The sequence below is a fragment of the Crocodylus siamensis genome, chromosome 4, assembly GCF_052110815.1.
Source record: "Crocodylus siamensis isolate JL-2025a chromosome 4, ASM5211081v1, whole genome shotgun sequence".
Taxonomy (NCBI): Eukaryota; Metazoa; Chordata; order Crocodylia; family Crocodylidae; genus Crocodylus; species Crocodylus siamensis.
The window spans coordinates 12525657-12552366 of record NC_143398.1 but is presented as its reverse complement, the minus strand read 5'-3'; the positions used below and the strand labels follow the sequence as shown (position 1 = coordinate 12552366).

The window sequence follows — 26710 nt, the reverse complement described above, 5'->3', positions numbered from 1 at the left end:
CCACCATTTTGAAAGCAGTTTATGTGCACTGAACTTGTGTTACAGATTTGAACCAGTTTCTGATTACTTACACTGGTGTGTGTGTAACTTCTGTCCATAACCTAAAAGATACTACTTAACAAATCTTGCTTCTCTAAATTTTTTTCTTGGCATTTTTACCTCTGCTTTCAAATATTGCTTTCATTTTACAACTTTGCATATTATGCAGCCTGAATTACGTTCTTTAATGGGAGAGGAACTTGTAACTATTGCGTCTCAGAAGAGGCTGCCACACAAGCAAATGATCAAACTGGACATTTACCAGGGGCAAAAGGAGTTATGATACCTCTGTGGTCAAAGCTGTCCTGGAACGGCCTGACGAAGGAGGAAAACCAAACTTCCCAAGGATCAGGGTTGGTTAGGTGTACCTAATAAGTACATATCCCACACTTCAAATCATATCTACTCCTTACAGTTACAGGTGTGGGATTATCCAGATATGTCTAAAATTCATCTTGGGAACCACTCTGCTGTGCCTATTTATCCATTACTAAAACACCTGCCTATTCATTACTCATCACTTCTTAGACTTTGATCTGTTCCACTCTGCCTACAAACTCTTGGTACAGAAAAGAAGAGGAATGTCTTTCTAACAAGTACTTTGGAGCATAATCCAGTTGACTTAATCATTTTTCTTTTCAATCCAAAAATATTCAGGAAATGCTCCTGAAAAACCCACTATCGTTCATTTACCAGAGATACAGTGCCAGGGGACTGGTTCATTATGAGGCCAATCACTCACACAGCTCTGATGGGCAACTATTGAACTATAGTGCAATTAACTGTTCTAGCTTAGATGGCTGTCTCAAAGATAGAATCACCGTTGTGTCACTCAGCCTGTGTAGAGCATAATAAGCCACAATGGTTTTTTTCTTTTTATTCTAAAGGACACCGATACAATGATGATGTTCTGATTACATTAAATACTATTCACCTAACCTCTATATTATCTACACCCCTGAATGACAGGCTTCAAAATCTAATGTCCCTTATTTGCAATTTGGGCCCATTTCTTATTAAACAACAAAGCTCAATTCTGCAAAGTCTAGTACTGATTCTTGTGAAAAGCAGTTGTAGCTTGTAAAAAAAATAAAAATTAAAAACCACATCATTCTCAGCAGCACCACAGTCTTTTTCCCTCAAGAAGCACAGAAAAGGAAGGACGGCCCCATGGTTAGGGCACTGTCTTGAGCTGTTGGAGACCCTAGCACCATCAAAAATTTCCTGGCCATTCTTAAAGCTTTATCTGCCAAAGGGATTAGGTACCCAAGCACTGTCAAACCAGAATACTTGAAACCCCTGTTCAGCTACCACCTTAGTGGTTAGGGCTAGGGCTACCACATGTCTGGTTTTCCTAGACATGTCCTCTTTTTTGACCCCCTGTCCTCCTGTCCAGGAGGGTTTTTAAAATGCAAGCAAATGTCTGGGTTTTTGCTTTGCCTCTGCTTTTCCCAGGCACTTCCAGCTGGGCTGCTTGGAGCTGGGAGCAGCAGGACAAAGCGACTGGCTGTCAGGGGATCACATACTCTGTGCATGGGCCCTGGCAAGCTACTTGCAGGTAAGAAAAACAGAGACACAGAGACAGTGTGTATATGTGTGCAAGCTACACGGGCAGCAGGGCTGGAGGCTGCGGGTCGGGAGTGAGGGGCCAGTGCACTCCGGCAGGGCTAGGGGGGTAGAGGGCTGTGGCTTGAGAGTGAGGGGCACCATCACTGCCCCCTCCCCATCCCCATAAAGCCCTTCCCCCTCTCCTGTCCTGTCCAATGAAATCAGCATTAGAGAGGCCCTGCCTTTCCAATATTTAATGGATTATATACCCTGCAGGGCCCCTGTACTGTTCTCATTTTTTATGATTATTAAAGGAAGTTTAAACATGCTCGTCTAAGACAATACAAAAGATTAGAAAGAGCCAAACTCTGTTCAGAAGATGATGTGCGATCGTATTTTCTGGATGTCTGGACAACTGCCATTTCTGCTGCTAAAATACACAATCTGACGCATAGTCAGCCATTGAAATATCATTAGGAAAGACCTAGAAGAGTGCAAAAGTCATTTAATTATGTCTCTATGCAAAATGCATTTCAGTCACGGAAAAAAATATGCATATGAATGAACCTATATAACGCCTCCTGTATAGTAAATCTATGCTTTGGTTTAATTAGCATCCTGATGCGATCCCTGCATACTGTGTGTATCAGCGTTTCATAACATAACGTGCCCTTTCTAGACTACTTAAGGAAACTGGGCAATGAGGCACTTCCCTCAATCGACTGCTGTTTTTCTTCAAGGCTGAATATTTTAATTTAAATGTCACTTTTTAAAATGGCACACGCTCCACCGCTCTCAGAGCACACTCATGCCATGGTTATTTAAAAAATAAATAAAACTCAGTGCTTACCCAGTGCTTAATGCTTTGCTTTCTACTCTTCACTTTCTTAGCACTCAGTTGCTGGATGCTTATAGGTGAAGTAACAAAACCAAGGTTGGTTTAGCCTTCCACAGTAATAAAAATGTCTATGGATTTTACTGCAGGTACATTAAATGTCTTTTTCAGCTACTCTCCAGACCTTTTACAAGGTTACATCTAAATTTGCATGTACTTTGATAAGATGAATATTTAACTTTTTAATTCTTTAACTCTGTTACTATGGCAAATGGAGTCAGTGTTATCTAGAACATAATAAGAAGAATATTATAATTATTTGATTATTAGAATAATTAAGAATAATGCAATTAAAGGTTCTGGCAAAAATCGGTAGTTCCCAACACTGATGTGTCAGGACATGGTAACAGAGCACTTGAGACGTCTCATTACATCTCCAGAGATTGGAGCTGGAGCCTTTCCCTAAGCCTCACGTCACCCTAGCAGCCTGCAGAAGACATCTCCAGTGGGGAAGCTAAGGCATGGCTTAATGAGGGACCTGGGTAAAACAGCCCTCCTTTACAGTATCAGCAACTCTCGCAGCAGGCCATAAAGTATATTGTGCAGATCTGTCACATATTGCTGTGGTCATTTTCATTTTCTTCAAACAGATATTTAAGGGCAAATTCTCAGAATCAAGCTCCAGTTCACAAACTTTTTTATTTAGTTTTTTTTAGCACAAGGTCCCTTGTTTTAAAAAGTACAGAGCACCTTTTACCTGGGTCCTAACGGTCCTTGACCCACTTCACTGTCTCAAACCCTTAGGGACACTGACAGTAATGAGTTTTCTTTTTGGATCATGGGCTAATTTGGACAAGAAAAATTTCCACACGAACTCAGATGCAGATGTTGAAGACACTGTTCAATCCCTCACCAAGTGCTGTGCGGGTCCCAATATACAACCCTCACTCTTCAAGGGGAGTAGGGAAATGTGGAAGGCTTGTGTTCATAAGGGTGGAGGGATCCGGCCTACCTTCGAACTACCAGGCTCCATGCAGGAAAAAAAACATAGGTGCCAAATGGAAAGAGTCAACATTTGGCTTTCGAAGCGTCTGTTCTGACTTTTTAAAACAAAACAAAACAAAATAGAAAAACTTTGAAATTTAGAGGAAATTCCCCACCAAATTCAGAGTAATTTTAAGGCAACTCAAATCTAGGACCAACACTACTAGATAATGTGAACAATCCTGGTCCCATTGAAGACAGTCACAAAACTCCAGCAGATTTCAATATGCGCAGTAGGCCAAATCCTGCTCCTCCCACCTGGAAGTATTCTGGCTGAAGTCAGTGGGGATCAGAGGGAGGCGACAGGGACAACCGACTAGTGGTAACCAATAGGGGATCAGTGACAGAAGGAGGGGGAGGCGGCAGGGACAACCGATAGGGGCGGCGTCCTAGTCGCCGACTTAGGGGAATGGGGAAGGGAAACAGAATCAATTGCTGCTGGAGCCTTGTGCTCATGATCGCAGCAGCAACCAGAAGTCACTATTTCCACGGTGCGCTGGGTACCCATGTGTATCTTTATGCTACCTGCAGAGATCACTAGTGACATGCAAGGCAAATGGAGGTCATGTTCAGAAACAGCATTCCCTTCTGCTCTTTAACTGGCTTTTTCTACAGACACAGTATGACGAAGGTGTATAGCTACATGGGCTCCAAATGAATACAGGATTCTCTACCCAGGGGTGGACAATTATTTTGGGCGGAGGGCTTATTGAGTTTTGGCAAGCCATCGAGGCCACACAACAGGCAACTAGGGGCAGATAAATATTCATTTTCTAAATTTTTTAGGGGCCCTGAGGGCCAGATAGAATGGCCTGGCGGGCGGCATCCGGCCCCTGGACCGCATTTTGCCCACCCCTGCCCTAGCCTGAATGAAGGACATGAGCAATATCAACCAGGGTTGTAAACTTAGGGCTCAAGAATATGGAGAACAGGGCGAGCAGGGCCAGGGCTTGCTGCCGATGTCTGCTGGGGAGGTGGGGGCAATGGTTGCGCTAACTTCACTGGCTGACACCCCTGTTACTCACCTCGCCACCTCTGCCACATGTAGATCTGGCCCATGAGGAGCCCCATGGTCTGGCCCAGGTGACAGGGTGAGTGGCAGGGTGTTAAGGATATTTTCAGTCTTGGTAATTCACCAGATCTACTAAGAAGGGGCAATGAGGGCCCTTGATATACACCATTAAAAAGTTGGTACTAGCCAGCATAACCACAACAGGGTACCAGGATAAGGCACAATTATTACTACATCCAAGAAAATATGACATGGAATCTATTTGGAAATGAACCACCTATGATTACCAAGTAGGGCACTGGCTATGCTTAGCTGCAAGCAATCCTATGCTCAAACCAAGCCAAAAAATTTGATAAAACATTTATTTGTGGAAGTAATTTATTTTCCCCAATCATCTCCAGTATCCTCTTGGGACACTGCTCACTCAGCAAACAAAAGAAACAAAACCCTCCAGGTATTTTATCATTTGTCTTCATTCTCAGCAGGTAAAGAGTTGCTGCAGATCTTAATGTCATTGCATGGCATCGCCATTAGGAACGGGGCAGTGGGTTGCACATCATTTGTACCGACAAAGGAAGCACGAAATTACAATAATGCTGGTGAAATCAATCCTGAATACTCCGTGGTGCCTTTCTGGCATATATTTCTTCTATGGTATTTTAGTAACGTCTTAAAATCTTCATAGAGGAAGCAGTAGCAGCTGCCATCTCATAACTATATTTTATGTTATTGCCCAACTCTCCCCACTATAAGACCCTGGTTTCAGTTGCTTATGATTGCGCCAAACCTGTAACAACTTGGGCAGAAATTTTTCAGATAGTTAGGTATTTGCCTCAGACTGAATTCTTTTTGAAGATAGCAGCTAAAGTGTCTCAACCATTTTGGGGAACGGGGCTAAGGGAAAACATTCCTTTGCAATGTGTGTGTATGTATGTGCGTGCGTGCGCACGCACGCGCACACACACACACACACACAGAGTATAGTAACTTTTACCCTGAAAAATTCTGCCTCTCTCTTCTGTAGCATCTGGCAGAAGGGTGGCCTCAGTTCTAGAGATGCATCTTGTGCCCTCGCTACGGAAATCTGCCTAAATCTGGCCATGTTTGTAAGCCTTTAAAATAACCCAGTTCATAGGCAAAGGTTCTGTGGAAAAAAAGTATGAGATATGATCCCATAATGAAAGACTGCCCTGATACATACACACACAAGGGGGTGAATTAAGGTTTCAAAGGCAATCTTTACTTCTGACATTTCTTAATTATCGAGCATTTGGCTTTGCAACCTTAAATTTTAACGCAGTGTTTGTGTGTGATAGATTTGATACTCAATACATTCTCCTTTGGGAGTTTCTGTTGTATTATTTGCAAAAAATAACCCAACACAATATGACATGACTTTCCCCCCCACCCAACTAGTAAACAAAACTTGCTTTCATACCTTGTCACAATTATAAGTAACTCTGTGAACCTCAACAGCCTTTCAAATAACTTATTCCCAGGGTTTTAAAGCACCTTGTGTGTTGCAATTCAACAGTTAATTTGCAGCTAGTAACAACCTACACTCTTTATAAAATAGTTCAAGCACAAAGATATTTCTTTCCTTTTTTTTCTTTTGTAAAAGGGAAAAATTCTTTTCTACATGCAACATTCAGTGTTGGTTACAGCAAAAGCAGAGATGGATCCAAGAGGTAAATTTTTGCTCTAGATTTCAACAACCACAAAGGCTGGGAGTGTTCAGATTTGGAGTCTGCGACAAAAATAAAGCACAGCAATCAAAAACTGAACCAGATTCAGCTTCTGAATTCCCTCATATTTGGGAGATCTTTTATCCTGCTTCTCATTAAGAGGAAACAGACCTTTCTGTCTGTGAGCTCTCAGTGACTCCAATGCCACCTCCAATTCTATTTTAATCAAAATGCCATTTCCCAGAGCACCGCTGAAGTCATGCATTGCTCATCCAGACCAAAGGCAGGTTTTAAATAAAGGTAACTCGAGCACTGATTTGTTCGGGAGAAATAAATGAAAATTGGAAGCCAAAAACCACAAGAAATATAATAGTATAGCAGACCAAGCGGGAACTGAAGAGGTGCTAGTGCCATGTAGTTTTTAAGCTGTTGTATCAACAAGTTGATGTTTCCTAGGAAACAAGAAATTATCCATGCATAAATCCTCATAGATGGAATGCAGGAAATGGGGCATGTTAAACTGATTTTAATTCTAAAGAACTTGGTGAAACCCTAGCCCTAACCCCGAGACATTTAGGGCACTTCAGAATATGTGATGGAAGGAGGGAAGCGTGCATGAGCTGAAACAGCCTTTAGACACAGCTCAGACTATCCACCAGGCATGCACGGCAGGGATGGGTCTTCAGCCAGCTCCTCCCACCCAGCTGATGGATTGGACCTTCTTCTCCTGGGGGAGTGCAGTACAAAGACTATGTCATTACTAGCACCCACTCTGAACACAGTACAATCAGGCCTTGCCTGTTGAGTGACAAGCACCTGAGCAATAAAACACTAGCCATTTTGCTAGGTTTTTTCCTTTCACTTCAAAAGGGATGATTTACAGAATCAAGCCCATTGATGGACCTTTAGCACAATGTATTTTTTTTTTCCCCACAAAACATCTCGGTGTTATTCATGACAACTCATAGCAGGTTCCTCATTTCATTCGACTGCCACAATATTTAGCACTGGACGCTTCTGATATAAATGCGTTCAGCTCCAATGACTTCTGTGGCCCTTCACTGCCAAGACTTCAGTGAAGCTATGTCTATTCATGTCAGGTGAAGTCCTGGCCTTTGGAATCAAATATTTCAAATCAACCATTAAAAATAAATGAAGGGAAAAATAGCTACAGCAAGAGGAGGTGAAGCAGGAAGGAGGAGAAACTGACATTAAGAAATAATCCCCAAGCAAACCAAATTACAGCTGAAGACAGAAACATCTTGAAACACCTAAATATCTTAGAATTAACTGATGGAGAAATCCTTTATTCCCCTGAGATCAGGAAACACTTTTGTTTTCAGGTATTTCTAGTGCTCTGTCCAAACCCTTCTGAAAAAAGGAGGGGCATCTACTACTCCCTCTGATCTCACAGCTAGGAAGTCTTCTGTATCTTTTGTATGTCTTTCTTTGGCAGCCAGAGCATCTCTGTGGAGGACCCAGCCTTCAGCTGCTCCACTTTTTTAAACTTCAGTTTTTTTAGACCCCTGGATATCCAGGGGTCTAATTTTCATTCCCACGTGTGCCTGTTGCTGACCCCTTGAGACGACTTGGCGATACCGAAGCAATCCTCCTGGCCTCTGATGTGAAATGTCTCGCTTAGTAAAGTGTAGCAGAAGGAAAAAACAGGGGAGAAGGAATGCTACAGTTGTGCCAAATGGGAGAGGGGAAGGAACTCTCCTGTGAATGTGACTTCAGAGAAGTTCCCTCCAGAAAATGAATGCAACAGAGATCTGCACTGCCAGTGAGACACGGTGAGCACGGGGGAGATGAGATGTTCCACCAAGCCACCAGCGTTCACGTAACAAGTTTCAACGTAGAGAGCTATGCATGCACACTTTTGTTTCAAGAGAAATGCTACTCAGAGGGCTATGGTTAGGGTGAGCTGATGTGCCAGTGATGATGGATGACTCTCTCGTTGGCTCAGATGTGGACAGGTATTCAGTGTAGAGCCCTTATCAACTCTGTCAGTAATACTTAGACAAGGAAGAAGTTTTCTTCACAACTGGCTAGTGGGTACAATCTAATTTCCATATTTAAATGCAAACTTGCATGTTCATCATCTTTGACCTTCTGTTTGTCAGTACAAAACAAATATCATTTATACTACACAGGCTTTGTTTTTATGGGCTGCGTAGTCTCTCTCTCGTTTCAGAAAGAAGCAAAGAGGGAAGACCAAAAAAAATCTAATCTTGGTTGATTCACAGACAACTAAACTGTGGCAATTTGATTCTCCCTCTCTCATATGCATCACATCGCACAGTTTAGATGTCTGTGAATCAACCAAGATTAGTTTATTTTTGTCATCCGTTTTTCGTCCCTTCTGAAACAAGACATTAAGACCGTGCAGCCCATAAAAACAAACTCTGTGTGACATAAATGAAGTATGTGGTGTGTATATACATATGAGAGAGAGGGCCCATGCCAAATGCTGATCCCTTTATGCAAGCCAGTTAGTACTGTACTCTGTAAACTATCACACAAATTCGAATGAGGCTATTTACAGAATACATTATTTAACAATTTCAGACAGTGTATGAGGGAAATCTGGCCCGCAGTTTTTTAGTCATTCCACCTAGCTTTCAGAGAAAGTAAAAGGAAATAAATATTTCTGGTCTATTCCACTTTTTTTGGTTTAAAAGAAACAAAAAAAACCCTATAATAAGAACCATGAATGAGTTTGACAGGATGGTTAAATAAATAAACTTAATTAACTTGAGTACTTACAGTTGCATAACGAGATATAAGTGGTTTGGACTCTCATATATATCTTCCAAAGCAACAATATTTTCATGCTTGATTCTGAAAAACAAACACCACCACAAGATCAGCACCAAATTAAACGGTAATCCTTAGCAGCTGCCAAAAGAAAGCTATTTTCACTTAGATGGGACTTGGAACTATTTTACAAAGCAAGTACAGAATCCAGCTGTGTCAGCTCTCACAGGTGCTTGTTAGTCTGGAATACAGCTATTACTTACCTAGCAGGAAACTCCCTCCACCTGATATTATGCTGAAACCTTTAAATCCTTTTAGAGCATTAAGAGGTTGTCCCTCTTTCTTGTATGAATAAAATAAAATGATGTTTTGCTATTGAGATCCCAGAGCAGTATCAACTCAGAGCGCAAGGATTTGCATACTGTAGAGTTACCGAAGCAACATTTAGCAGCCAAAAAACACACGGATTGGAATATGTACACATGTTGCAATGGCTGGAGATCCCCACGTTCAGAGCAGTTCCACTCATTCTTTGCCAACACAACATCCTCTTCTCACAGTAGCAACAATCATAAAATACTTCGTTTCAACAGTGCCTTCCACCCAAAGCCCCCACCCATGTACATTTGTAACGAATTATCCCCTCATAACATGGAACGAGACATAATTCAGGCCATGCTTCCCAAGAATTGTCACCAGCCTCTCACAGCAGCATCCTTACCATTTAAATAAAAGCAGCTCAGCCATCTGGATGCAGGAGCAGGTTGCTGCTGCTGAGAACCGCTAGGCCCCTTGTTGCTCAGAGCATTAATTTTGAGAGGAGAATCACTTCCGCTAACACAATCTAATCAACTGCTCAGAGCAAATCCCCTTTGGGAGTTTTGCTTAAACAGTTCCAACTGTTTTCAAAAGTGCAGAGTTAACTTGCTTTAAGCCTAAAGTAGGATAGCTGTTTAACTAGAAGGGGTATAATATTATTTATGCAAACTATAGTGGTTCAAGTGCAAGAGGTATCTTGGAAAAACAGCAACTGGAACATACGATTCATAAAAAATTGCCAAGGATATTCATGTAAGAGGCAAGGATTTTTGTGGATGATAAAACAGTGAATCCAAAACACTCTCTATATATTGGGATTTACCGTATTGACCAGAATCCCAGATAACTCTAAATTTAAGACAACCCTCCCCATCAATAATTGAGTTTCTATACCTGGAAAATGATAGATTTGTTATAATTTTCCAGGTACAGAATCCAATTAGTGGAAGCTCATCTTAAATTTGTTCTCCCCACTGCCATGGAACTCCAGGGAAACCCTCTGCCCCTTGCTCCCCTGCCTGCCCCCTGCCACGTACCTCCTGCTGCATGGCCCCCTGCCACCTGCCCCTCCATGCCTGTCTGCTCCCCCCCGCTCCTCCCCACAGCTTGCCCCCAACCTCCTCCTACTCGCCCCTGCAGCCTGCTGCCTACCCCTTCTACCCTCCCTGCATCCTGTCCCCCCCTCCACCCTTTGCCTCCCCGTGCCTGCCCCTCCACTCCTCACTCACCCATGCCCCTTACCTTCTGCTGCAGCTCTGCTTCAGCTCTCGGGCACTCAGCAGCAGTGGGGGCCCTGGCCCCAGTCCAGCCCAGCAGCCAGGCCAGGTCAGGACTGGAGGGACCAGAGCTGGAGCAAAAGGGGCAGCTAGTATGGGGTGGGCAGGCTGCAGGGGAGATCAGGGTACAGGGGAGTTGGGGGGGGGGATAGGGTGTAGGGGAAACCACGCTTTGGTTTCCTCGAAGCTCCCCCAGCCACATGCCCCCTCCCCCACCAAATGAGCCAATCCAGCCTGCGGCAAGTGGAGGCTCAACTCTGCCTTCATCCCTGGAGCCCAAGTTGGAACTAAGCCTAGGCTGGCACTTGAATCCTAGATGAGTCTCTACGCCTCGCCCACATACCTCACCTTGGATTCGAGTAAATATGGTAATCTACTTTAGTCTCAAGGGCCCAGTTTTGACCAGTGCTAAGCACCCTGTACTCCCACAGAAGCTGATGAGAGTGGAGGGTACTCAGCATCTTGTAGGCTGGGCTGCATACAGGGTTGGTCCATTTTCCTCAGAGGTCAATGGAAAGCTGCCAGTGAGAGTAAGATCATATTCAGCAACAAAAAGCTGCATTTATCAGGAACCTTCATACTCAAGAAATTTTGCATCAGCGATGCATCAACGCAAATTTAACAAGCTGTAGGATGTTGCAGCAATACATAAAGGACTACATGTCATCTTCTCTATGGGAATAGCTGAAACATCCCAACATGTTCAAGCAAATCGCCCAGAGAAATGGCATGAGAGCTCTAGCATCATAATCTTGGTGGCAAGAGACCACTAAAAAGGCAGCTCACTTCCACTCAGTGTGGCTCATATCACACGTAATGAGAATTGGCGTTTGGAAGTCTTCCTTTCTATGTGCAAAATTGGAAGTCTTGAGCCTGGTTACCTTGAGAAAGGCAGCATTTGCCAGTTAATACTAGAACTGTCAAAGGGTTACAGTTAGGGTGCAGACATGTTTTTCCTTATTTTAATCCCAGAAAATGAATATGGTATTTCAGATATCATTGGTTGGATCCTGAAAGGAAATACTGACTTCAGTAGCACATTTTGTATCACTAACACACCTATACCCCCGCCTCCCCATGTACATGCATGCACACAAACACAATAACTCCCAACATCATCATGTTCCAAAAGGTAGTTTTAATTCAAACCTCCTTCTTTCTACTCATCATAACTGAATATGCATTAATCCCACAGCGTAACACTGTAATAACTGTGTTGACTCTTGGCTTTTGTAAGAAGACTTCTCTCACAGGCTCTGCAGATGTTTTTCAAACACTAGCTAATCCTAACTCCCCTTTGAGATAGCAAAGTATTAGAAACCATCTGAAACACAGATAAACTGAGGCTTGCTCAGGAACATACTAGCTCAGAGTTGTTGCCCAGAAATACTAATACTCGGCAAACAGAAAGATGCCAGAAGAAAATTCACCAGGTCTTTCCCCCATCTCTAATCACAGTGAAGTACAGAGGGGTGGCTCAAGGGCGAGTTGGTGGAGAGGTCACACTCCTCTTTGATTCCCACTTCACAGCATTTACAACAAACCACCTGGCAATAATGGACATATTTCTATTCAGGTGGAGCTGAGGGAGTCAACTGACTTCTAGGTTCATTATCTGATTCCTGCTAATCTCTACCCTCCATAGGTGTTAGCCATTATTGATCTTCCACTATTTAAGTTAGCCTCTCTCTTAAAATGATCCTGTCTGTTATCTACTCCTGGTAATGTTGCTCAGCTCCCCTCCCAGCATGTCCAATCAAGGTGTACTCTAGGAACCTGTACTAGGTGACTTTGTTCCTAGGGGATTCGAACCCACAACAAATCAGACACAGGGAGGGAAGGGGCAGAGCTGAAGGCAGGCTCAGCAGGACAGTTGTGCAGCATTCAGAGGCAGGAGGGAATTGCAAAGGTGAGGCAAAAAGGTAAGTTATTGAAGCGATGCTTTCCTGGGTTATACATTGCAGCAGATGATGGAGCCTGAACTAGTAGTACAGCCAGTAGGTGATATACAGATAAGTACAGTCAGATCCAGAGGGGCTGGTCACCTTTGGTAGTGGTGTTGTAAGCGACTGAAGCAAATCTTCCCCCAACCCCAACCGTCCATGTGTTGCGAATATTCCTTCCAGGACCCAAAATTATCCCCCTCAGGATCCCTCCTCCCGTCCCCAGCGTGGTACTCCTTGCGGGGTTCTAGTTAGTGAGAAAGACCAGATGGTGTTAGCATCCGAGCAGGATGGCAGGGCGGTAGGGATGAAGAGGGGTGTGACGGCAGTAGTGACCAAGAGGGATTGTGGGTGGGGGAAGTCCAGGGGGCGTGTAAGTACGCAGTGAGATTTGGGTGCTTAGAGGGGTAAGGGAGGGCTCAGCAGGGTGTGAGCCCAGCTGAAGAGTTCAAGCTTTTAGAGGTTTCTGTTCCGTCAGAGACTGGCTGAGGATGCACGAGCGGCAACTTTCCTATCTCACCAGCCACCCATTGCAATGAGTGGGATGAATAGATGCACCTGAAGAAGCAGTGGAAACAGACCTGCAAGACAAGGGCAACTGCATGTATGACAAAGGCTAGTACAGCTGCAGAGAAACACAAAAGAGCAGAGGAAGGAGGGTCTCAGAAAGGCTGCTGCAGTGACAGGACACCATGCTTGGGATCACAGGCCAATGCTTTCCACATGTGCCACAGGGGAAGCTTGAGAGCATATCACTATCTTTGTAAATTCTTGAAGCAATACGTCCTGATCCTACAAGCAGTGCTGTCTGTGTCACACACACACATATAAATAGAGCACTTCTTCTCCATAACTGTCTCCAGCACCTACCTGCAGAACAAATGACTTAGCAGAAGTGGAGGACAAGCATCAGGAGAGACGGTGGAGTAAGAATACTTTAAAAATTAAGAATGAAATCAAGAAAAGAGCTGATGCCACCATGAGCCCAGAGCTCCCCAGCTTTTAAAGCAGCCACAGAGCCCCCTAGTCCTGAATACAGCATTTTCCCACCCATTCTGATGCCTGGTTATTTATTTGGACTTATACACTCATTCAGGGAAAGGCATCAGCCTCAGCTCCCCCACTCTCAACTCCCAGTGCTCCTTGCCAACAGCACAGTTATCTTCCAAGTTTCAGGGATCTTTTTTGTAGCCATGCTGGTTTGAGACAAAAAGAAATACAAAACTCTCAAACTCTTGGTTCAGAGGTGATACCTTTTATTAGACCAACTAAAAAATAGTAAACCAAATTCTTTCTTTGCAAGCTTTCAGGCACATTACAAATGCATGCAGCTCCTGTAATCCCCCTTTACCACCAATGTTTAAAATATGTAAGATCCTAGCAGCCAAACATATTTTTCAGATCTTACTACCTGTCTCAGTAACTCACAGCTCTAGAAAACCTTGTCAGCCTGCAGATCGTGCTGAAAATGGGGAGCATTTGAACAACCTGAAGAGTAAGGATTTAATTATACCATGATGGCTTTTTGGGGCCCCCAGTATGCCACCAATTGATCTCTATATGGCATCAGTAACCAAAAGCAAGCACCTGAAGTCAGAGGAAGAAAGAGGGCAAGGAGGAGAAGAGAATACAGAATGAAAGGGAAACAAACAGGAGAAGGCAGAAAGAAATTGAAACGAGAGCATGCGAACCTAAATCGTGGCTAGGCAAAAAGAGGGAACATGATTAAAAAACAAGAGCCAAATAAGAGCGAGAAGAAAGGAAGCTTTCCTCCATTCTCACCTTGGTGACCTCTTTCTTGACAAGGGACCCAGAAGATGTCCTCATCCCTGATAACAGTAAAGGACTCCTCCTCGGCTTTTTTTTTCCTCTCCTGATTAAAAAGTGAAGCAGGCAGCAACTGATTGGCTCAGCCAATGATGCAGCTGGTCTAACGTTCGCTATCCCAAGGTCATTTACATTCTGAACTGGACTAATTAACATTTGAAAATATATTTGCCTAAAAAGAGTTAGCCCAAGAAGGTTTGAGAAGTTGGCCATTTTGCAGCTATGGCTAACCAGCAACAGAGCATCTAGTCACCATGTAACTGGTGCGGTCCTGCCAGGCCAAAAAGGAAACTCTTCTTCCATTTTGCGTCAAGCAACTCAGGACAGTAACAGCCTCATATTTGGAAGCAACGACTGCCCATAACTCATCCCAAAGTCAGCAGCTCAACACCTCTGACAATCAAGCCCTATGGTTATATGCAGCTTTTTAAAGCTTATAGGAGGGTAACACCACTCTCAGAACAGCCCGTTTTGTTTTTTTACTGGCAGGATGGGGGATAACCAGAACACCTACATTTTAAGTTATGAAATCTTCAAGAGGAATGCTTAATAAAGATGTTCATAACACCTGTGGCTTCAGCAAGGCTGAATAAAGCAGGAAAGTATGCCCATTTGCAGGCTTTGTCAACGAAACCCATGTGAACCGGCTCTGTACTTTCCAGCAGAGGTCACTATAACCAATGGGAATCACTAATGTTTGTTCATCTGCAGTCGCATCCAATTTGAGATATATATATAGATAGCTATCTATCCATCTAGATATAGATATATAGACCTCTCTCTCTCTCATATATATGTGAGGAGAGAAATTGCTTCATGTTATGGTACAGACATGACTGCATTTTCTTCCTGGCCACACACGCCTTTACTTGTGTCCACGAAGAAGTTCAAGTAGGATCGATGAGAAGGTTTCTCACTTCAGTCTTCTGAAGGGACTGATTGTGGTCCCTGAATGAGACCTGTTCCACCACTATAATGAAGGATCTGGCTCTGAACACCAATTGATATCATATGGCAACCACTGGGGTGAATAGTTGCTAAAGGACAGTCCTGAGTGCCAGGAAATTTAGCACACAGGTGTTATGCATTACATAAATGCCACCTTACGAGATTAAGCCAGGACTGTCCAACTTTAGTGTGGCTGGGAGCTGCAGGCAGTGCCAGCGTACAGCCACTAGGCTGCACACAGTGGGGGTAGCCCCCCACCCCTGCCACGTCGGCCGTGCTAGCGGCACGCAGCTTCCACCCATGCTGGTGGTGCAGCCTCCCACTCCCTGCCAGTGGCATGCAGCTCCTCCACCTCCCCCTGCCCACGCAGGCTCTGTCAGAGGCATGAGGTCCCCCCCCATCACCCACCACACGGGCTGCACAGGTGACGCACAGACCCCCAGGTTCTCTCCCACCATGTGGCAGCAAAAGAGGCATCTGTGGGCTGCATGGTAAGAACTCACAGGCCATCAGTTGGACAACAGAGGAATGAAATTCACCCTAGTTGTACGGTCTTAGGGTAGACCTTGCTATTAAAGAGAAAAGGACTAAAACATACAAGATGACATACAATAAGAGAAAGTATATTCCTGAACCCCTGAAATACTTCTATCCCTCTGCCAGCTCCTACTGCCCTGGAGACCTTGATGTTGAGTAAAAATGGTTGGTACGTTACTAAAGATCACCAATCGAGGAGGCAATACTCTTTGTTGCTGAGAACAGGGGACCTGGGTTCTGTACCTAGTCTCATCCTGGGACAGGTTGCTGCCTTGCTCTGAGGCAACAAAGTGACTTAGCCCCTTAATGACTGACTGGGGATAATATTTTGCTGCTTGGCAGAACACCTTAAGAGTCCTAACTGAAAGGTATAGATGAATGAAAACTATTATGACACCATTGGTAATTATACTGATCACAGTGACAACAGTTTCTGCCCTGAAAGCTAGGATAAGGGGTGATCAATTAGAAAGATGCTGAAGAAAAGCCTTAGGGAAATGAGACACTGTTTAAAAAGCACAGCTTGCCAAAGCAACGACTCTTGTGATCACATTCCATCAAATTTGCAAGGCAAAAAATTAAATGATGCACACATGTGAGGAACAAAGGGCAAACAAAGTGCCAGAGAAAAGAAAAACCTCCAACTGGACTCATCCCAACCTTCCTGCTCCTTCTCCTCAGTTAGCCATCCAATGTGGATCTTAATCTCTTCTTGATGGCATTTAGTCATCTCAACAGGGCTGCTTCTCACACCACCACTGTTTGGTCTAAAATACCCTATTCACTGACAGCACAGTATGCAATAACTTAAAGCAGCCAGGAAAGGTAGCTCTAAGGACTAAGTGGTAAGGAAGTATTGGATACACACAAAGGAACTGCTTGCAGCCAAGTCTACAAAGGAAAATGTGTGTTTTTATAACCCACCACACAAAGGTCCATAGCAGAGGCTCCTGCCTGGAAGCCTATGCATTTAGGAATCAGCATGCAAACAAGGGGCAGGATCCCAAGATTATCACTGTCTGAGAGCTGCTGATCAGTCTCTATCTTAAATGAAAGGGCTATTTCAGTCCAATTCCTAGTACAAAATCAGTGCCACTGGTTGTAATGGGCAGCTTCAGATGTGGTCTCAGAAGAGTAGCTGGGAAGAGAATGGGCCAATGAGACTCAGTCGTTGCCTCATTCGACATCTCCAAGCTCAGGGCTGAAGCACATACAAGCCACATCTACACAAGCAGACGACTGCACAGTTATTACTGCGCAGTCATTTAGTACTTGCTTCCAAGTACTAAATGACTAAATCCAAGTACTAAATGATGCACAGTACCTGGTGTTGCTGCGCAGTCCCATTGCCACATGGTTATTTTCAGACGCTACCGCCCAGTATTAATGAGCTACTGGCCAGTAGCATCACTGGCAAAGTTTGTGCCCAGCGATGCGACCTTGCTGTGGGTGCATCTGCACAAGACGCTACACACCGAAGTAATGAGCTACTGCGCAGGAACTTGTTGGTACAGCGCTATAGCATCTCACGTAGATGCACTCACAGAGAGGTAATCTGTGGTAGATTCTGGTGATAAAAAAAGGAATGAATATTTGCAGCTGAGCACCTCTTAATAAATTACACACACACACACACACACACACACACACACACACACACACAACACAGCAAGAAAAAGAGAAGTGCCAGAGTAAATAGTCTATCCATGGAAGACAGATGTGGACGCAAACATCAGATCCTAGGATGTTCCTATGACAACAATGGTTTTGCGAAGTGTACAAACCTAGAACACTTGCATTTTCTTGCTGTCACTCTCAGATCTCTGTTTCTGGGACAGCCGTATCCTCAACTTCTTCATTACTTAGCCATACAAATGTGGAGGAGGTTTACTAGATCCAGTATTTCCTTAGAGCAGGAGTTCCCCAACTGTGGTACGCATATCCCTGGGGGTACACAAGACATCTCTGGGGGGCACCTGGGAGAAACTGGGTAATGGTGGATTTAATTTTCATTATAATAATAATTGGCACTTAATGGGTTAAAAGATAAAATGCATGCTGGTAGGGGGCCACAGGCAGCTGGTTAATCTGGAAAGGGGTGTGCAATAAGAATATGTTTGGAAACCTCTGCCTTAGATGAAAAGAAAAAAGGAAAAGAAGAAAGAGCTGCATGCCTCTGGGTAGAGGATAAGGCACAGCTCAATGAATCCTACAACTTCTTTCCACAAAGGTCACTGCAGAGATGTGTATGGTAGAAAGCACCACTGCAGCACAGTATGCAGCAACTCACAGCAGGCATTCAAAGGTAACAGGGACATCAAAGTCTCAGGAGAAATACATACAGCCCATTATAGGTCTTGTCTTAATGGCCCTGGAAGAATGTGACGATGATTTTTAACTTAATATTACCACTCCATTTTGTTATCTCAAGATTTAGCCACTTTAACCTTGGATATAACACTGTATGTGCAGACAGGAACCAACCTCTCTATTCTCCGATTTGTAAGTTGTTTTAAAATGCATGATGGCATGTGGGGCCATGTCATCTAACGTATGGAGCCACATCGTCCAGCCTGCAGGGCTCCCCGTGGTTCTAGAAATTTGGCATCGGGGGCGACGGCCGCTTCAATTGCTGCGATTCTAGAAGAAATTGCAACTCATGCTGCCACTGCTCCCCTCCCCCAAAATGTCTGGACAAGTGGGGCAGCCCCACAGGCCAGATGACATGGCCCCACAAGCCAATGGGCTGCAGGTTGGGAACTAATACTATATCCAAAGGCCAAACTCCCCCAAGTCATCCAAATCCCAAATGGCCTATTACTACTTTAGACCTATCAACAGAAACTAAAAAAAGGGACTGATCTTCAATCCTGGATCTGATTCCTAATACTCAGTGAACTTTGTGGCAGTCCAAGTACCACTAATGAGCAAAACCAAGTCTCCAGGTACCCCGTGAACTTTGGTGTAAAAAGAACTGCACAAAAAAGTGTAGACCTATGGGGCCTTCCCTGACTCACTGATTTCTAATATAAAAGAGAATTGCCTTATAAAGAGACTTCTGGAGCTGATTCAGGGAGTTCAGACTGACTGGATGGCTGCAGTGATTTAGCGAGGTCATACAGAGCTGGTCACAAAGTCCAAAATCAGGCTCAAGACAGTAGTAAATAATGACTTAGTAAATTAAGCCTATTCACTGGTTTTGGCAGATTCAGTAAAAAATGAGCCAGTGTCTCCATCCTAGTCCTAGGACATGAGTCTCAAAAAAAGCTAATACACGTGAAACTTGCAGCCTTGAAGATCCAACATACATGGATACAGCATGACATGGGCTTTCCAAAAAGACCGTATCAGTACAACAAAAAACAAGAAAACATTCCTAACACCGTACAACCCAAAAAAACATACCAGGGTTCATGACAAAACCTTTTCTAACTCAAGAGCAGATAAAGATTTGAGCAATAACCGGTGCAAAGTCCTGTTCCTACACTCGCAAGGTCTTATGTGATTGTGATCTATACACAGATATTCAGTTATATCTAAAAAAAGGTGGCTGAGAGGAAACGTACAGAAAGGGACGTTAGTTGGCTGTCAAATACTCATTGGATATAGATCCTCTCATTTTTTCATTGTCTCCCTGAATCTCCATTATTGGTTCGAAAACGCACACATGCAGGGATGGTTGCCACAAAGAGGGACCTTTATACGGGAATTATACAAAAAGGCTGAGAGTTGCTAGCGAGACAGCGATAGGGCAGAAGATCACTTAAAAACACATGTTTGTCCCACCATGTAGAAGGTAAATAAACCTTTGTTCTTTTCATACACAGTCCTCGCAGTACCAAAGTGCCACAAACTCCTTCATACAAGTTTTGAACTGAAGCGCTGTGAAACAAGGGGATTTGGCCAAAGGCAACCCAGTCGAACAGTGACAGAGTTAGAAGAACAACTTAGATCTCCTGTCCCCCACATATTTATAGTTGGGCATCCTGCAAAGTCACTTTATGGTTTACCTAATGTGTCTCACTCACTTTCCCTTTCACGTGTAAGGCTCTTCACAACTCTGTCTACCCCACTGCTCTTCCAGAACAGGCATCTACACGGTTCCTTCCAGGAAAACTCCTGGGCAAAGCCTACTGTGTTCAAAGCAGGACCACCGCAACACATGCAAACGTTATTTCCTTCTGTTGGTGTGCGTAGTTCTAACTGCCTAAGACCTAGTGAATAACCGATTAATCAGAAGAGGGACTAGAACCCAGCTCTATTTCCCTGAGCTTTGATGGCTCTGTAGGGTTATGGGGAGTAGTTTAATGTGCTAAAGTAACAAGATCTGGTCCTGGATGCCCACAAGAAAATGACCTGATGAATGAGAAGGTGCATGTTTTATCTGTGTCCTTCTCAGAGTTGGGGTCACATTCAAAATGGGATGGTAAGCAATGTCCCATCTATACTACGGCAACTGTTAGCCAATGATCACCTTTGCCCATGTGAAGGGAAACAGAGACTAAGGCAAGATCTTAGCATTCAGGACCTGCCCTCAAAGGGGGTGACTTGGCTGCAGCATTGAGTCAGAAGTGGAGTATCAGGCAACCACGACACTCAGCCAACCCAATGCCGTCTGCCGGCTGGGTCACCTCCCTTGGCAGGAAGATCAAAGACGCAGGAATGGGAGGAAACCAAGACTCAATTCCAAGGGCTGGGAAAGGAGAGTCTGTCCATGGGAGATGGCACAGCTCGAGTCGGCTAGCAGGAAAGGGTTAGGCAGGGATGCAGAGAACATGAGGGTGGGAGGAGATGTGGAGGAAGAGTTAATCGTTGCACATGTCTACTACAATTATGGCTTTTTATACTTTCCTGGAGCCTTCCCATAATGCATGGCTGCTGGGATGCCCCCACTGTGGATGTTTCTCGTGGCAAGAGGCTGCAAGTGCTCTCGGGAAGGCACCAAAACAGTGCAGGGGGGCTAATAATTTTAATAGTTTCTCTTATTTTTTTAATCTTGATTTAATACAAGAACATCAACAAAACCAATGTGAGTATGTGTGTAATATTTTCTTGTATCCAGGCCTCTTCTGTGGCACCAGCCAACTATGGGATTAGTAGAAATCAAACCTTGTTATGCCGGGTCTGAAAATGCCGGTTTAACATATACCTCAAAGATGACATCTTAGTAGTGGGCCATCTCAAACTCCGTACATGCAATACCTACATGCCAGGAAGTCCACACATACCCCGAAGCTGTGCAGTGTCACTGTACTGTATTATTCAGAGAGGGCGGCACAGAGATAAATCAGAAGACAATGAAGCTCTCCACGTGTCGTAATCTCTATAGCAAGACACTCCTACACAATAGGCTGCTCCCTCAGATGCTCGTGGGAAGCTGTTGCCATGAAGTGAGTCACGTATATACTGTACTGCAGCAAAGCGTGTAGAGACATTTTCCAATAGGCAAATGACTGGGAGTCGGTCTTGGAGGAACGTACTTTCGGCTTTGTGCTAATTTTGAAACTATGTATTATGCATTCCTGCACCCGCACCAAAGGCTGCTACACACTTGACTTAGAAAAAGCGTGTAAAACCAGATGTTAGGATTAGTAGGGGTGTTGCCAGCAGACCGAGGGAAGTAATTATTCTGCTCTATTCTGCACCGGTGAGGCCACATCTGGAATCATGTGTCCAGTTTTGAGCCCTCCACTACAGAAAGGATGTGGACATATTGAAGAGAGTCTAGTGGAAGACAACGAGAATGATTAGAAGGCATGACTTACTAGAGGAGGCTGAGGGAATTGGGTTTATTTAGTCCGCAGAAGAGAAGACTGAGGGGGATTTGATAGCAGCCTTCAACTATGTGAAGGGGGTTGCAAAGAGGATGGAGCGGGACTGTTCTCAGTGGTGACTGATGACAAAACAAGGAGCAATGGGCTCAAGTTTCAGCAAGGGAGGCTGAAGTAGGATATTAGGGAAAACTCTCTCACTAGGAGGGTGGTGAAGTGTTTGGAACAGGTTACCCAGAGAAGTGGTGGAGTCTCCATCCTTGGAGATTTTTAAGACCCGGCTCAACAAAGCCCGGGCAGCGATGATGTAGTTGGGGCTGGTCCTGCTTTGAGCAGGGAGTTAGACTAGATGTGACCTCCTGAGGTCCCTTCCAGCCCTCATTTTCTATGATTTTCCCCTACCTCACAACAACCTAACTCTACTAAGCTCCTCCTGATTTACTCAGCCACTGTGAGAAAGAAGGTCCTCAGCCATATGCTACCAAACTTTCTATTTAAAGAAAAATAAAGATTAGAGACGTTTGGCCTGTTTTGCTTTATTCTGAATCTATCCTAATGCTGGAGGTTTAAATACCTGTTTAAATCCATAGTTACTGGGTTTGCTTTGGATGTAAGCGAGATTGTTTGAAAAAAGGAGCAAAGAAAACTTCTCTGGACAGAATTCGTTCTTGGTTTCGCTCGACTGATCCAAAGCCTGAAGGCCCAGCAATCTCACTTTGGCAGATGCTCACTTTGGTTTATCATTGCAGAGTCCAGAGAAGTGTCTGTCAAGACAGCTGAACTTGATGCCCCGAATGACTGGTGCATAACCAGAAAAAAATGCCATTAAGCATAACTGTATCCTCTACAAGGGTATGATTTGGCTGGTGCTAGGAGCTAAGTGGTGGTTAACTATGTGAGGAAGTGGTCTCAGATGTTAATCTCGAGAGTTTTAACACAGAAGTTGCCACATGAAGATTAATTTAAGGAGAAAAAAAGAATAAGATCAAGTGCATCAAATTCCATATTTTTTAAATTATTATTACCATAGTATACAGGAGCCCTATATAAATATGTTTTTAGGACAGAGAAAGCTGATTTCTAAATGCCTTCAAAATGTATGTAAGGGGAAAGCAGAGCCTGACCATCCCTCGATTGCACGTTGCCTCCTACCACACATGAAAACCAACAGTAAAATATTTCAAAATTACACTCTGGCCAGGACACAGGATTTTATAGATAATTACATACCTAAAAGTTCATTTAAGTGTGTATAGGAAGGACTAAGGAATCTAGACATTAGAAAATCCCATTGGGTGCCTATCTGAATTTTCAGATACCTCAAAACTTTTCGAGATCTATTTTCCAAAGTAATTTAGGCACTAGGAACATTTTTACATGTGCTCTGGGGGTGGGGTGGGGGAGATGCTTTAATTAGAGTGCCACTCTAATTAAAGCACCTGCGGTGTCTTGTGTATCAGTGTCCCCATGCTTCAAAATGGCAGCAGGAGCACTTCAACTAAAGCTTGTCGAACGAGCTTTAGTTAAAGTGCCCCACCATCATTTTGAAGTGCGGGGATGCCGAGACATGGGACATGAAGGCTACTGGAGCACACTCATTAGCACACTGCAGCAGACTTGACTGATTGAGTCTGCTCCAACGTGCTGTAATTACAGCACGTCGGAGCAGCTTCCCCACACGTCTGCAGGCTTCCCTACATATCTACCCTAAAACTTCTGATCAGATTAAAGTTCCTAAGCTCCTCAGTCGATTTTGAAAATGGGACTTAGGTGCTTTTGAAACTATCGCCCTGGTTATGCTTCTCCAAAACACGGAACGTTAACAATAGTAATAATTCTTTAGAAATGGAGGCCAACAAATCAACTGGTATTATCCACAATGAGTGGTTGCAAGCAGATTATGCGTTATAAACAGTAGTTATTGGCATGGGACAACAAATCCTTTGTGTAAAATAAATGTAAGCACTTACTCCCAAAGCAGCAGGGCAAGAGAACAATACTGTAATGACAGTAGGATTATTTTGTTCACAATGTTAAGTTTTATGACTGCCCATTAATTCTTTTTATAGTTTGATGAATCAGAGTGGGAATTCTTTGAAAATAATGTAGCATTTGAAAATAATGCAAGTGTGCTTCAAAGAGTAGAGCAGTGAATACTGATAGCATGTTTGCCACTGTGTGTTTTCAGTTTGCATGTACTCAGATCAGAAAAATAGGTACAGTGGAAAATCATCTGCTTCCTGGCAGTCCATAGCCTGTTTTCTAACCAGCTGAAATATCAACTGCATGCTCTAGGTTTCTAATATTTTATGCAGCCAAGTCACACATCAAGTTGCACGCTGTGACTCATTTTTTCCTAAATGATACATGTAATTAATTCAAGGTATTTAGACTAAAAGGTAGCTATTAGATGGTGTCTAAAATAAATTACATTAAATACAGATTAAGGGTTGATGGACACAGGTCATTTTGATAGCATAACCCCTTCCTTTGACATACCAAAGCTCCAATGATCATCATAAATAATCTTGTGATAAGCTTAAACCATTTTCCTTCAACCTTGCATCCATTAATAAAAATATGATGGATTGATAGTGCCAAGAGAGCAAAAGACTCAGCCAACCTGCCCTACCATTCATGCTTCAGTTAAGACCTGGAGAGAGAAACAGCAACTTTGGAGAGAAAGGTGATTGAGCTTAATCTCTATAGTCAATCCAATTTCTGGCATCTTTGTCACTTGTACAAACATCTTTAGAGGTGATGGTTGTACTTTCATAATATTGGTTCCTGTCCATAGCACTGTGGACTGGGACAACCAGGAACAATCAACAGATACCTGTTTTCAATCACTACCCCGACTTTGCATGGTGCTGTTAAGAGGGAATGCCTTTCTTCACAATTATAGGCGAGTATTTTAGCACACCATGGATTTTGAATAGGATAAATAAAACATCTTGTAAAATAATTGTAATGCTCTGATAGTAATAGGCAAAATTCAAAGGTTATGAGGTTCATGTCTAGCTCAGCATTCATATTACCCTGGGTCTGGCCATCTGCAGTCCACAAAAACAGGACATCGAGGACACTCTATAGAAGCACTCAGTTTTAGATGCATCAGCTCAGCCTGTCCAACAGTATTTCTAATTTGTGTCCCAGCCAAAATCAGGAATTGCACTGGCGAATAACAATTGGATGTTTTGCTGTCACAGTGTTTCACACAGCCCCACAAGCACTCTTTGGCCTTAATCCAGAGCTACTTATGTACTATAATCTATTGTAAGGCTTGACCCATCTTTTCCACTGAAGCTTCATGTCCTAGTTTCTTCCTAAACTGTGTTTCAGTTTGTACATTGTTGAATTATTATGTATGCCTGTTAACATTTGAAGGAATATTAAAAAAAAAAAAAAAAAAAATCAATAAAAAAAAATATTGTTTGATCCAAATAATCTATTTTCTTAAAATTTATTGTTCTTTCCCTTTCTACATGAGACTATAAGCCAAGGTAAATCTGAAGTCTCTAACTTGTACTCTTTTGTGTTTGGCAATATGCATATAAATAAAAACAACCCTCTCACAGCAAATACACAGAACAACTGTACTTTTCCCCATTCCTGTAACTCCAAATTGTGGCTAGAAATACTGTTCTCTGACCTAAAAACTTTACCACACAGCTAAGAAAAAAATAAAAACTTGCACTGCGGGCAGAATTTGCTTAAAAAGATGCAGTCATTTTAAAAGGAGCTGCAATTAGCATGGAAACAGATTTGGTCTTCACGCTGGTATAAGCAGCCAACAAATATTGTAAAATTGTATTTGAATTGTCTAGAGAAAAGATGCAAACCCACAGTTTTCCAGTGTCTTCTCCAGCAGTGCAAATCAGGAAAGATTTCACTCCAGCCAACAGCCCTGATCCTCCAGTACCTGGTACCATGCATCCTCATTTCCACTCATGTAAAGTGCTCTTATTCTGATACGTTTCACACTTGCTTTGCACATTTCTAGCTGACTACACAATGTGCAGAGCAGGGGGAGACTCAGGTCCAAGGGGGTAAAACTGGTGTCAATGAGAGTGGTGCCAAACCTGCATGCTCATATACCACTGACAGATGTGGAACACCCCCCACTCCCCTTTCCCGGACCCCTCCCTCTCCACCTCCCAAAATGCCCCCAAGACTTTACCAGAAGAAGAAGCACATTAGTTCGACCCAGGTCCCCAGCGTTTGTATAGATCGGGTGCTTCAGTAGGGCTTTTTGGTGCTTTTATCTAATTGAAAGCTGATTGAATCACATTTGTTTGACCTGGTTCACCCAACATCTGTAGATGGGGTGTTTCAGGGCTTTTTGGCGTTTTTATCGCTGATTGAATCAGCTATTAGATAAAAGTGCCCAAACGCCCCACTGAATTGCTTAATCTATAAAGACATTGGGCAAGCTGGGTCAAACTAATGTGATGCCTCTTCTGGGCAGGCACTGCACTGGGCACAGAGGTGTGCCAAGCTGAAAGTAAAGCACCATTTTGTGTTGGTTTTTTTCATGCCTGTAAGCAGATGATGTCTCATTCAAAATCAGCAGTGCAGCTAATGTGATGTCAATCATATATGTGCTTAATGCAAACACAATTCACTTTTATCATTTTGATTAAAACTGAGTCTGGTGAACTCTGATTTGCAGATTCTGTATCCCGATACAGGAGGGAACCTGTTGTTTCCAAGCTGTCATTTATCCTTTTGACAGGTATAAATACACTTCTGAGCAGATAATGAAGCTCTTCAGATCTGACAGCATTTAATCTCTCAACACGAACAGTTAAAACACTCTTAAATTAATCCTGCATTAGTCTAATTGTTACCCAGTGCATTTTCTTTTATTTGCCTTTCTGGTTTTGTTTTTACCTGTTATTTTTCCCCTCTAGTTTTTCAGTTCTCCTCCCCAGCAAGTTAACCGTTTATTAAACGGATGGGACTTCTAAAGCAGAAAGGTTCTTTCCTATTCCCTGACAAAATCTCCACAATGCATGTTGGTAATCTCCAAAACTGGTATTTGTTCCAGTTCCGCTCTATAATTATAACATGTCAGGTGCTACTTGGCAAGGTTTGTGCTTCCATTTACGTAGTTGGCAGGATCTGCTCAGGAAAGCAACAGGGGCCATGCAGCGTTCCTTGAGACAG

The 26710-nt window shown here is 43.4% G+C and overlaps 1 protein-coding gene across 2 annotated transcripts in view; it reads right to left on the bottom strand.

Annotated features, from left to right (window-relative positions):
- CAMK1D (calcium/calmodulin dependent protein kinase ID) overlaps positions 1–26710 on the bottom strand; it is a 329871-nt gene that overhangs the window by 140292 nt on the left and 162869 nt on the right. For both annotated transcript variants that reach the window (XM_090041796.1, XM_090041794.1), the window contains exon 3: positions 8930–9004. In XM_090041796.1, coding sequence (XP_089897922.1) covers positions 8930–9004 — 75 coding nt within the window. The remainder of the gene's footprint in view (positions 1–8929; positions 9005–26710) is intronic.